The 14,081-nt window shown below is 30.6% G+C and overlaps 1 protein-coding gene across 2 annotated transcripts in view; it reads left to right on the top strand.

The window, feature by feature from the left end:
• P58IPK (dnaJ homolog subfamily C member P58IPK) overlaps window positions 1-14,081 on the top strand; it is a 47,979-nt gene that overhangs the window by 19,085 nt on the left and 14,813 nt on the right. The window contains exons 7-10 of one of the 2 annotated variants that reach the window (XM_035360963.2): window positions 1,356-1,581; window positions 2,067-2,187; window positions 2,475-2,607; window positions 2,770-5,784. In XM_035360963.2, the coding sequence (XP_035216854.1) occupies window positions 1,356-1,581; window positions 2,067-2,187; window positions 2,475-2,607; window positions 2,770-2,773 (484 nt within the window). In that variant the 3' untranslated portion in view covers window positions 2,774-5,784. Of the gene's footprint in view, window positions 1-1,355; window positions 1,582-2,066; window positions 2,188-2,474; window positions 2,608-2,769; window positions 5,785-14,081 lie in introns of those variants that run through there. The other variant, XM_085815445.1, reaches the window with a different exon arrangement.

Below are 14,081 nucleotides of genomic sequence, written 5' to 3'. Positions count from 1 at the left end.
GCCTTTTTTATATAAATTATAATAATAAAAAAGTATTATATGAAATTAACCTTTCATCTAAATTAAAACATCAATCTTAGATAGTTATTTACCATTATACTTCCTTTCTTGCGTTTGGGTTGCCGCAGTTATTTTTGGCAGCACTGGCACCAACAATAGTTTGGTGGTTTTTTACGGCCCTCAAAACCGAATAGTACCAATTGTTGAAGTACTTTTTCCCTGCTGAGCCATCTAACATCGGAATGAAGCAGTAAGATTCCATGTTCGCTATCAAGTTCATCAGTCAGCAATGAGTTATTTTATAACATCTTGCAAGATATCTCTAATGACTGTAAATGCTTATCATATTTTAACAATTAAGAAATATAAATGAATGGTTATTTTTAAAATATTTTTTGTTCATAGTACCTAATCGGGCTGGCGGGCACATACAAAACGATTGGCGAGCACACTTGTACTCGCAAGCACAGGGTTGGGCACCACTGCCTTAAGTACTATGTGGGAATTTATTTAGTCGGGACTTGGCTAAGCATGTGTTAAACACTGTCACGTACCCAAGTATGTTTGGGAAACGGGTAAGTATAAAAGTAAGTAATATAATTCTGGCTTAACTTTGTTAGTGTGTGATAGAAACAAACAAAAAAAAGTTTTTAGCCATTAGTCTTGTAGTACATCGCCATAGTGTGTAGCAGATGCTAGCTAAGCTTTTATGATGATTGCTGCAAATTTGAAGGTGTTTATATATCATACACACAAAAAAGTAAAATTTTCCAAGTAATGAAATTTTTGAAGAAATATGGATAAGTGATAATAAAGGAAGATCATATAACAGAAGTTTTTCGTTATGATGACAATGCCCCAAACATCAGTCAAGTAATAGATGGTGAAATCTTTAGTATGGTTCTTGAATACAGGAAATATACCAATAAAACATTATAGAGAGGATGTTGAGAAGGAAAAAAAATGTCAATTGACAATTAATTGGGAATTCTTAACGCAGCAATTTTAAAGACTTGAACAATGGAATTTGTAACTGAACAAGAAATTATGTCTATCTGTAGAAATAAAGACAATGTATTAATATGAAAAAACAAAGCAAATTGAACAGCTTACATTGGAAGAAATTTTGATTCTATGATGCTTATAAATCAAAATCACTATTTCATATTTTAATTTCTGCATGTAATTTTACTAGACTTAATCTGATGTTCCATAGTCCCGATGAATCTAGATCTCAAACTGTGTTCTGTATTTTGTGTTCTTAATTAATTAGAAAAAAAATATTGTTTTCATTAAGAAATATGTAAAAGATGCTTTTTTTAAACTTTTAATATGTGATATTTTATTATTCACAGTGCAATTAGAGAATGCTTGAGATTTGATCCTGATCATAAAGGATGTTTTAAGCATTACAAATATGTAAAAAAAATAGCTGCTCATTTAAAAGCAATTCAAGATTTTGTCAATGAAGGCAACTATGTGGACTGTGCAGCACGTGCTGAGAAAGCCATTCCTCTTGAAACTAAAGTACCTTATATGATGTATCTGTTAAGAGCTAAGCTGTGCATATGTGAAAACAAAGTAAGTTATCTGTTTATGTTGAGTAGTCAATTGAATTCTGAAATATTTAATTATACATTTATTTCTGTTAACTTTTATTAGGTATTTTAAATGATGTTAAATGATGCTTTTTGAACTTTTCTTTTGGTATATTTGGTCTTTCATACATTTTTCAGTAATTTTTAAATTTATAATTTAATGAGTGAATATCTTAAACATTAAGTTTTAAACTGATACCAGAATAGTACAACAGATTAAAAGGTACTTGTCATATGTTTATGTTTGGTGAAAGTTTAACATCTTTGAAATATAATTTGGCACTTGCATATTGACATGACTACCTTGGCCATTTGGAACACACACTTCAAACTAATCTGATAAAATACCAATTACTTATTTTTCTTATAGTTGAAAACCTGTATATTAATAATGGGAATAGATTAAGAAATCCTATTAATAATTATATAGGTAAATTATATGATTGAATTGTTAATAAAAATTTCTAGGCTGGCAGAACAAGTGAAGCAATCAGTGCTTGTACTTCTGCTCTAAAAATAAAACCTGATGATGTAGATATATTATGTGAAAGAGGAGATGCTTATCTTGCAGACGAAAATTATGCTGATGGTATGTGTTTTACTTTTTTGAATGTTTATTGCAATATGTAATCTACATTCCTTTTTCTTTTGTGTGTGTATTAACAGAAAGGGTACTTTTCCACTATGCACATGCCATTCATTTCTGTACGTGTGCGAATTGACAAATCGTTTGGTTCCCAGCTGTAACTGTTGTTATGTCTCCCCCTTTTTTCACAGGTACCAAAATGCCTGCCAGGTGCATAATGGAAGAGTGCCAAAAAATGTTAACTTTCAAATTAAGAATTTCTTTTCTTTTCTTTTTTTTTTTTTTTTAAGCTATTCACGATTTTCAGAAGGCAACAAATTTAAATGATCGTTCGCAAAGAGCTCATGATGGCTTACATCGTGCACAAAAACTTGAAAAACAATCAAAAAAGAGGAATTATTATGCCATTTTGGGTGTTAAAAGGTAAATAATCTCAGTGCTTTTGTTTAGCTAAGCTTTAATTTATGGTATTTCTGATTTTTAAGTGTGATATGTTATATTTTATCGGAATTTGGAAATTTTTAACAAAACATTATGTAAAATAGATTAAATAATAAAACCTTTCTCTCTTTTCCATGTTTTAAGGTAAACAAGATAGTGTTTTAAGTTCAGTATGGTTTCTTCTCAGCACACATTTCTGAAAGAAAATACAGCAGATAAATTAATTTTAAATTGACAGTCCAGTTAATTGTTTATAAATTTTTTAATTTAAAAAATGAGAAATTAAAATATCTTTGCATGAAAACAGAATCTTTGTAAAATACATACATGGTTCAGATTATGGATTCGTGTAACATTTTCCAACACAGATTAGGAAATATGTCTCAAACTTGTGTAATTCTTAATAATATGGTACTTGGAAATTGAAAAATTGTTTAAAACTTTCTTGGAAGAGAGTGCGGACTGTTTAATAATTTTAAATTGTATTCTGTGAATGTGTTTAATAATTCTGTATTGTGTTTAATAATTTTAAATTGTATTCTTTTAAATTGTATTCTAGTACCACTGTGAAGTCACTTATTATTATATCATTATGTTGATGTTGATAATCATTTATCACAAGTTGTTATGCATATCTTATGTAACATCTCCATAGTAATTCTTCTTAGCTAACTATCAGCTCTTTTCAGTGTAATATTTGTGCATTTTGGCTGATTTTGTTACTCGTATACTTGGCTTGATATTAGATACCTCTTCTAATTTTTATTTTAATTCTTATTCTTAAATGACTAATCAAAATATACAAAAATAAAATTCAATAAACATTGCCTTATAAAAAATCTTAAGATTGCATGCAATCTTAAAGGCATGCAATTAAAAATGTCATCTAAGATAGCAAAACATTTTCTCCTTTAGAATGCATGCAATGCCATGCCAGCTCCATTAAGTAAGAAGTTAAACATGGATATATATTATGTCTTTGGCATTTATTGCACTATTTTATAGTACCTGACAAGCACTCAACAGATTGGGTATGACACCTAGTGTGTAGATTAAAAAAAAATATATGATGCTAATGATTTATTGTGAAATACTTCAAAATTCTAAATTGTTAAGTTCATCACAGTGAAAAAAGATAGCTATAATTATATGAAAAATGCAGTAGAGGGAGTGGTGATTATAATACAGTTCTTGTGAGGAAATAAGCTACGTCAAACTAGGAATACTTGGCACTGTAAATATATGCCAAAAAAGGGGAGGTTAAATGGTAAGGCTTTAACGGAAAAGAACCCTTAACATAAGATAATCCAAGCAAGAGCTTTTATGAATTATATGCAGCTAGAGGCTATGACTCACCTTGTGGAAATATTTTTTTGTCTGTGTTAAGGTTAAAAAAACTGTTATTTTATAGATCAATAATCTTTTGTTTACATTAAACTATAATTTTGTTACTATTTTCATATGGTTTGTTGTGACTTGAAAGCCACAACCATCAGTTTAACCACTAGGGTCCAAACCATGCACACCATGAATTAAAGACATTAGTCATTATTCATAACTTCATATTTAAAAAAAAAAAGTTCTCTTTTTTGGCTATTCTGACATAAATATACTTTCGTATTTTTGTGTGCTGCATGTTGGAGAATGAAAGTTTTTTTTTTTTTTTAAGATAAATCAGTTGCAAATGCAATATGAAAGATTATACAAAATTTTATTTTAATAGCTGTAAGTAACCAACTTAGCGATTGACAAGCGAATTAGTTTAAGGCAGTTAACTCAAAAAGTTATATGTTGTTGATTATTCTGAATAGCAGTACTAGTTGCATGGTGAGATCTTGTGAATAATCTGTTTTGAGCAGTTTCTCTTTGAACTTACTTAAGGCATAAATGAGATTATGTATTGTATTTTTGTAAATAAAAATAACATTTATTTTAAAATGAATTTAAAAGTAGTTTAATTAGTTTATGTTTGTTGTTGCTTATCTCAAGCCCAAGTATTAGTTACATCAAAAGGTCTTGAATGATTGTGAAAAGGTACATTTGTATGTCTCTGATCATAGGTCTTGAGAGTTGATAATATGTATTCGCTCATCTTCATTCCATTTTTGATTGGGCATGCAGATGTAATCTGATGATATTGTCTCTCTCTACCTCGTATTACCATTATCTTTAACAGTGCTTTTGGGCCTACACATTTTTAATTAATTGACTGCCATGTTTGAGTATGGATTTCTGTGAACAATAAAAAATATTTAAAATGTAATAAAGTGTTAAAAATTTATGCAAAATTTGTCTATTTGTTTATTAGGAAACATTCTGCTAATTTATTTTATGTCTATGAATACCATTAGGTTTAGATTAAAAAAAATCAACCTGACAGTACGTAAGGAAGGTGGAGTTTATTACATCATACCACATTACATAAACTGATCTTTACTTAATATGTTTCATAAACAATAATCATTTAACACATGGACTGTATTCCTTCACTTTTATTTCATTACACTAATTATAAATAAGATGTCAGCGATGCGAAATAATTGATACAAAATAAGCGAGCCATTCTACATGGCTGTCACAAACACAATTCTATCAATCAATTATCTTGTTGCCACACATAAAGTTCAAAACTAAAGGAAGAAAAACAAAAGAAGTTTATGCTGTTTGCAGCAATAAAATGAAGCAAACAATACTTGCATAAACATAGACATTGTCCTTTTTTAATCCTGTGTTAGTGCTCATGCATTACCCTGAATACTTTGGATAAGTGGGCTGTCTCCACCAACTTCCATGTCTGTTAAGTTGTCTAAAACTTACCCCTGAATACTTTGGATAAGTGGACTGTCTCCACTAACTTCCTATCTGTTAAGTTGTCTAAAACTTACATTACAAAGAAATGTATTGTTAAAATTATTTATCAGGTTTGAAGTTAAATGCATGTATATAAATACTTTTAAAATATGTATCAAAATTTTTTTCAAAATTGCATATGTAAATTGCATTTATATGAAAAATTGCATATAAATTCCTTAAATATTTATAAAGTATGCATATAAATACCTTAAATATTTATAAAGTATTGAGAATTTATTTTTATGATCATGTGTTAATCTTTAAGTGTAGAATTAAAATTTCTCATGTATAAACTGTAGCATTATACTGAAAATAAATAATAAATGTCTGCTGAATTTGAATGCCTTTAAAATTATTTTTTTAATGTAAAAATTACATTAAGATTTAAAGGCATTTGGCAATTTCAAGTTTACAAAAGAGAAAGCATAGAATTTTTTAGAGCACTGTTGTACCAAAGAAAATTATACCGTATTTACTCATGTATTCCCCTCTAACCTTTTAATGCCAGGTTCTGAAAATTTTTCCCTTTCCTCAATGTGTTCAGATAATTAGCTTCCCTGAATTTTAAGTGGATTTGTCTTACTAACAAGGATGGACCATCACAAATTACCTGCAAAGGTCACACCAAACCATTCCCTTCTAAATGTTAAACTTTATGCCAACCTAATACAGGAACTGAATCACAGTGAAGCAAATATGAATTGGTGCTAAGTCTATAATTTTGCTGAGTCAGCTACAAATTCCCATCTCAAATTCATGGATGATTTGATGCCTAAGATTTGTGCATGCACAAATCTTGTTTGCCAAGAACATCTTCTAGAAATAATAATATGGAAGGAAAAAGAGTACTGTTTAATATTAGAATTGTGTTTGCTGATTGTTGTAATGATAATTTTGAATTTCTTCTAAACAAAAGTTCCTTTGATCAAGAGATGAATATGTACACTGCTCAAAAAAAAAAAAAAAAAATGGGACAGTGCTATATCTCCCGTTCTACTGGGCCGATTGACAAAATTCAAACTGCGTTTTTCATGTCTCGAAAGCGTGACTTAGGATATATATTAAATTTATATATAGCACTATTCTAACATAGGTATTTTAACACAAAATCGGACTTTTTCTGAAATAACATACCAATTTTTTTCCATATTTCGATTCTACGGCTCACATTATGCCAGAATACCAAGTTTTGTAAAAATCGTACGAGTAGTTTTTAAAATATTAGCTCTCAAAATTTTAGCTCCTCAATGTTAATTGAATTTGGCAAATATTTATTAATATCTCTTTTTTTACTAAACTTTTTTATTTTTTCTCTCACATTTCGAAATTTAGGTTCATTCCAAATAAAATTTACCCATTTTTTGTGTTTTATTTTTTAAATTTCTATTTTTAAATAATTTTTATAAATTTTTCGAAAAAAATTTTGAATTATAACCTATAAAATTTTTACCATCATCATAAAGTGGGTGTATTTTTAAGCATATCTGCAAAAAATTAGACTTTTTTATTCAAAATTTTCTAAGATATACACGAATTTACATATTTTCGCGTTTTGAAATTTGGCATCTTTTTTTTTGAGCGATAATAATGCCAAATGTGGTCTATGGATTTTTGTTACACTGTATTGCCACAGCTATTTTTAACCTTAAATTTCAAGTAAAATTTTACGGAGAATTAATTATATGAAATTTTTTCCCACAATAAGGCGTAATAAATATTTATTAATACTATATGAAAATCTATTTTTTAAATTATAGATGATATTATTCAAATTTTTAACAATTTTTTAAAATTTCTCTCTTTCTTCCTTTTTTTAAAAAAATAAGAGTACGTTTTTCTAAGAGTAAATTTTTACCTTCGGCGTTTTATCGTCTGCTACTTTACTTCGTTTAAATCGAATTGTCTAAAACTGAGAATTTTCGTTTAATGTTTATTTGAATTTAATGAAAATATTTTATGACATTAACTGCATAATTTATTTCTAAACAAACTGTTGCTTTTGAAATGGCCGAAAGAGCGGCAGACACTATCATCCATATTTTTAAAGCATAGTATATTTTAATAGAAATATAAGATTTAGAATAATCATTTTTAAAAAGTCAAATTATGATATAAACATACAACCCTGTAGAGACTGAATTAATGGAAGTTCAATGGTTATGTAGAAATGATCTGCAGCTACTTAATGGCTGGATAAGTCAGCAGATTCTGTGGACAAGCTAGAATAATTATATAAACGACACCCAACATTCTGTATTTTTGTATTTAATGTCAATTTAATCTGTAAAAATGTATTTTTGTGCGTAGCTTATTTTCATTATATCCTTAAAATTCTAATTTAGAATGTAATTGTCAAGAACTGAATCCTAATCATCAGTAATATAATAAGTAATTATTACGGTTATTAATAAATCCTTCTTATAAAGTAATTGCAAATATTTCAAAAAACTTTCTGTCTGAATGCAAATATTTTTCTATGCAAAATTTTTAATTTATATTAATCAAGATTGCACACGATATTATTTATTTGCACTTCAATTTTTACCGTCAGCTCTAGTAGAAGTTACAAATCAATTATATTTAATTAAGGATTGGATTGGATTATTTAATTATGGCAAAGCACACGAGGGCTATCTGCCTAAAGGGAGGATGCCTTCGTGGAGGACTTTCTTAGGTAAACTGGCTCGTATACACGTTACACAGGGGGAAAACCACTAAAACGCCCATGCAGCCAGCCCGTTCGCGGGATTCGAACTTCCGACCGAACTACCAGTGCTCAGCGTCTTTACCCCTCGGCCGCTGGTGGGCTATTTAATTAAGGAATGACCATCTAAATTTAGAAACAGTGTACCTTAACAGCAATTCAATTATTGGCGCCGTATCTTTCATGTTACTCCCGACTGGCAAGCTACATGATTTTTAATGAGTATTCGGGTTTTGCTAGTAACTTCATTTGGAAATCGCGCTTAAACTAGGTTAGTTGGTTATTTGAACATAGAAAGAATATGGGAGCTATTTGGTTAAGATGCTTTCATAGAGAACCTTTGTAAAGAGAACCTAGAAAACTACGAAAACTAACCATGCAAAACTCTGGGTTAGAATTCGCAACAAACAATTAGTATTTAACAATCTTCAAATGCTGGCAACTGGTGAGGTTCCAATTAAATCTCCAATTTAATATTTTATTTGTAAATATTTAAAATATTGTTGTATACTTAGACACAAAAAGCAGAACAACCAAGCCGTAGTGCAAATGAATATTCATTTTCTTTTGCAATAATTGTATTCACTTAATATTCTTGGAATATGAGCTAAAGAAGGAACATTCTCGGAAGATTAAAGAAGTGTTTAAATCCAGTGATATAAGGTTTGTCTTAGAAGCTCAGGATCAAAACGATTCTGCAATTGCCCCAGTAGTTGACTTGTAAATGGTTGTGAATTAAGCAGATGACTTTTAATCTTACGTTTTCAGTCAGACAACGTATTCCAAATGTTTTGTATTGCATGATAATGCATCTTTTCATTATTCAATAACCAGTCGGAGAACCGCTTGTGTTCCGAAAATAAGTATGTGTACTCAATCGTCCTGCACGTTTTTCAAATTTGTCTTCTTGTGATATTTTTTCTTTCCCAAAAACTAAAGTTGCCTCTCAAAGGAAAGTTTTTTGATATTGAAGAGACAAAAGGAGTATGACATCTACTTTTAGAGGCATGTCAAAAACAGATCTCTACAAGCCTTCTCTTCCATTACATGTTGTGCAGTCAGACAAAAGGTTGCATCAGCGTAAATTCTATAATCTATTTTTATTACACTCTGATTACTTTACTAACATACAGTGAATATATGCTAAATCTTTTACATCAGCTTAAGTAATTCGGAATTTTTGATGAAATTGTTGTCGGAACTAGGACTTAGAAGATAGGTCATATTGAATATTTCGATAATCCAATAAATTCAAGGTCGAAGTTTCAATATTTTATTTTCGGAGGTAGGGGAATTTTTTTCAGTTTTGTTCCATTATCCTAAGTATATTTGCTTCGATTCTTTATTTTTTCTATAAAAGCGGAAATCTTACGCATGGTACACATATAACGCATAGCTTCAATTAAAATTTAATAATATACAGGGTGTTTATAATTAAAGTTCCACATTGAAACGGTCATAAAACAAAAACTACTGGATCAAATGTTATCAAACCTGGTAATCGTGTAAAGGAGATCATAGGAATTTATTTTCCGCGAAAAAAGGGAAGTTCCAAACCTCACCACCAGGGAGAAAATGGCACTGTATGCAATATTTTTAAACGAAATATGGGTCGGAATCTAACTTAACCTTTTGTTACACGGGTTTAATATGTTGCATACCCTTAAGAAATTTTGAAGTAAGAAAATTACCATTTAAAGGCGTTAAATTCGATAAACGTCGAGTGCGCCATCCATGTAAGTGAGAAATTCGTCCGTGAAAACCACGAATCAGCGATTAGAAAATGTGAGATCGCAAATCACTCGCACAAGTGCGTACAATCTGGAAATCGTTTTCTTACCGATCGCTAATTTGTAATTTTTTAAGCCTGAATTCGGCCCTAAAACATGAAGATACTGATTCAAAACGCTTTTAATCGATTTGAGGTAAAAAAATTCCTCATGTTATCTATCTAGTTCCATTGCATTCTCCTACTACATTCGATTGCATAGCAGTCATTCCACACCGTTTGGTGTGGAATGACAGCTAGTTTTATAACTGAACCATTTTTCTCTGAAGAACAGTCGACAGCTGGACCACTATGATTGCAGCTCACTTAGAGTCAATGTTAAAATGTTTTGTGATACACGAACTGCAGTAACGTGGCATTTTAGATACTACGATTTTTATGCACGGCTGGGCCGCACCTCACGTGTGTGGCACAGTTACTTAGGCAACATTTCACGAATGAACGTCTTATACGCCAATACTTCCCCTCTTCCCACCAGACCTCAACCTCTGTGACTTTTAGCTATGGGGTTTTCTCAAAAGCACTGTTTATGGTGATAATCTAAACAATTTGGCAGAAATGAAAAATGTTAAACACTGACATGTCCGTAACATTCCTCCCGATATGCTAAGAACTGCTGTTGAGAATGCAGTAACAGGATTTAACTTGCTTTCGGAAAATGCTAGACGCTACATTGAACATGCTTTGTAACACGTTTCGGAAAATATTAAAACATTTTAAGCAGATGTTTTCGTGTCTTATTTCATTTAAGAATCTTGTATACAGCGTCATTTTCCCCCTGGTGATGAGTTTTTTTAACTATTTTTTTCTGGCTGAAAATAAATTCCCATAACCTCCTTTACACGATTCCCAAGTTTGATAACATTTGGTACGGTAGTTTTCCTTTTATGACCATTTCAGATTTGAACTTTAATTAAAACCACCATGTAAATTAAACTTTAAAAATTTGACAGTTTGGTTCAAGTCCCAGCTTTAAAAATATATATATATAAATATAATCTTTTATAGTAATCCTCTTAGAAAGAATGTTTTAAGAAGCTATTTTTTCTCTCGCGTTATAGATTGTATAAAAAAACATGATCTTTAATATGATTTAGATTGTTTCAGCCGATATAAGAATCGGGTCACTCAGTGGTACAGAATTAACCCTGCTGGACTGTTTTATTTCTTTGTCATTTAGCAAAAATCTTTTAATTAAAATATTTATCCTTTGGACTTCGCTTTTTTTTTTTTTTTTTTTTTTTTTTATTTATAGTTAAAATGACTAGAAAATGAAAAGCTGTCTTCAGCTGAAACGCAATTCATGCAATTGATATTTTAAAAAATTGACAAGAAAGCAAAATTTATGGAAGTCTAGCAATCGAAAAATCTTAATTTTCTTGTGTGTGCACTGAAAATAACTGAAGAAGAAAATTAGGGAGAAAAGTAAGCAAAAATTTGCAGGGAAATTTGGCTGTCAGACATACCAAGGTGTTTCAAAAAGTTGGACGCTTTTGAAGATACTTTCAGGATACTTCAATGAATTTAGGTGTTCAAAGAAAAAACACTTGGACGTGTACACCAAATACCATCAATTGGGCTTGTGGTTAACAGAAAAGACAATATGGTTTAGACTATATGGTTGTATAAATTTAAATTACGTTATAGAACATCATATCGTATCATAAATGGAGAATCCCATGATTTTCTCATTCGAATTATTTGATGATTCAGGAGTTTATCCAGTGATGTATGTGGATGTCACCTAAAGATGTTTTTTTTTTCCTCCTGATGAAACAGCGGCCGAGCGATAAAGTCACTGAACGCTGGTAGTTCTGTCCGAGGTCCGAATCCCGCGAACGGGCTGGCTGCTTGGGCATTTTCGTGGTTTTCCCCATGTGTAACGTGTATGCCAGCCAGTTCCCCTTAGAAAGTCCTCCACGAAGGCATCCCTCCCCTTAGGCAGATAGCCCTAGTGTGCTTTGTCATAATTAAATAAACCAAAACCTCTTGATGAAACCAGTCTTTCCTTTCATCTCATACCTTCAAAATGTTTAGCCTCTAAAGACTGATAAAGGCTCTGACCAAATATTGATGAAATGGATTGAATTGAATTATTAAGTTACGTCAAAGCAGGGCTATCTGCCTAACAGAAAGGATGCCTTTGTGAAGAACTTTCTAAGGGAAATCAGCTGGCATACACGGTACACATGAGAAAATCCACGAAAACGCCCATGCAACCAGCCTGTTTACCGGGATTCGAACCCCGGAGTGAACTATCAGTGTTCAGCGACTTTACCGCTCGGCTGTTTGTGGGCCTTTATGAAATGGAAGGCGATAACTTTATTTAAAATGATTGTCAGAAATATCAAGATATTTCGAAAATTTGGATGCTTTTTAATATACTTCCGGAATGCCTAAAGAAAAAGAGCAAGAATAAAGTAGAATGCCTGAAGAAAAAGAGAAGAAAAAATACATTTTACGGTAAAATTTAGTATTTGTATTTTTTTTAAATTTAAAACTTTTTAATCTTATGATATTTGATTTTTACGATTTCAAAAATAAAATATTTGATTAAAATATGAATAACATTTAAGAAGCCAAATGTAGGATAAAACTGTGTAAAGCAATGGGCACAATGATAAAACTGTTTAAAGCAGTGTATGCAAGTCATCCTAAGTTAAAATGTCGCAATCCTAAGTTAAATGTCTCTCTTATTTATATATATCTTTTCTGAACGGAACATTGAAAGGCGTGTTAACTGTGCTTTACTGTATTTTCTCTTTTAATATATGCAGTTTTCAAACGCATCGTAGTCTGGGTTACAAAGTAATCCTCCGAAAGAAACGCAATTCAAATAAATAAAATCAAATTCTAGAAAATTTATATTAATAAATATATTTAAAATGCTCAATTCGAAGGAATAAATAGAAAATTTTAAAACAATTATCTGAAGAGACAATGCAACACAATTAAAATAAAAGTTAAGAATTTAAAAATTACCTAAAATAATAACTATGACAAAAAATATATATAAAGAAAACTATTTGAAAAAAATAAATGCTGCACCTTTATTTACGCAGTTCGAATAGGTAAGTAGAAATTTTTAAAACAGTTATTCGAAAAAGAACCATGCAACTTAAACAATTAAAATGAAATTCGAAAAAGAAAAAATTACTTAAAATAATAAGTTATAATTAAAAATATAATATAAAGAATATTATTTGGAAAAAAGGAACGATGGTGACTTTTTTCCCGCTAATGGGAAAGGAAACTAGGTTGCCATATATTAAGAAGTTCGCCAAGTGAACTATTCTTGGCGCAAACTGACAAAAAAGTGCCAACATAAATTTGTGAATATCTCCATAAATTTCGCTCCAAATTTTACAAAATTTCATATTTAGGCGTAATTTGAGTCGTAGAATCGAAATATGTAAAAAAATTGGTATGTTATTTCAGAAAAAGTCCGATTTTGTGTCAAAATACCTATGTTAGAATAGTGCTATATATAAATCTAATATATATCCTAAGTCGCGCTTTCGAGACATGAAGAACGCAATTTGAATTTTGTCAATCGGCCCAGTAGATCGGGAGATATAGGACTGTCCCATTTTTTTTTTTGAGCAGTGTACATTATTTATATATTTAACATAATAAGAATTACTAGTTCAATGTTGCCTGCAATCTTGGGGAGTTTTCACAAGCTGGCAGTATCGTAGTGAAAGATTGTATTGTGCATTAATGCATTTCTGTACTGATTTGGCAACTGATGGTATATGGCATGCTGTTAAATTCCACTCCCATTAACACTCACATATATATATTTCTTGCATGTCTTGGCGCAAACTGACAAAAAAGTGCCAACATAAATTTGTGAATTTCTCCGTAAATTTCGCTCCAAATTTTACAAAATTTCATATTTAGGCGTAATTTGAGTCGTAGAATCGAAATATGTAAAAAAATTGGTATGTTATTTCAGAAAAAGTCCGATTTTGTGTCAAAATACCTATGTTAGAATAGTGCTATATATAAATCTAATATATATCCTAAGCCGCGCTTTCGAGACATGAAGAACGCAATTTGAATTTTGTCAATCGGCCCAGTAGATCGGGAGATATAGGACTGTCCCAT

The sequence above is a fragment of the Stegodyphus dumicola genome, chromosome 4 (genome assembly GCF_044657685.1).
Source record: "Stegodyphus dumicola isolate Sdum_Otavi_A_Nest chromosome 4, ASM4465768v1".
NCBI lineage: Eukaryota > Metazoa > Arthropoda > Arachnida > Araneae > Eresidae > Stegodyphus > Stegodyphus dumicola.
Note: the sequence above shows the minus strand (reverse complement) of the source record. Positions and strands in the feature narration are given on the sequence as shown.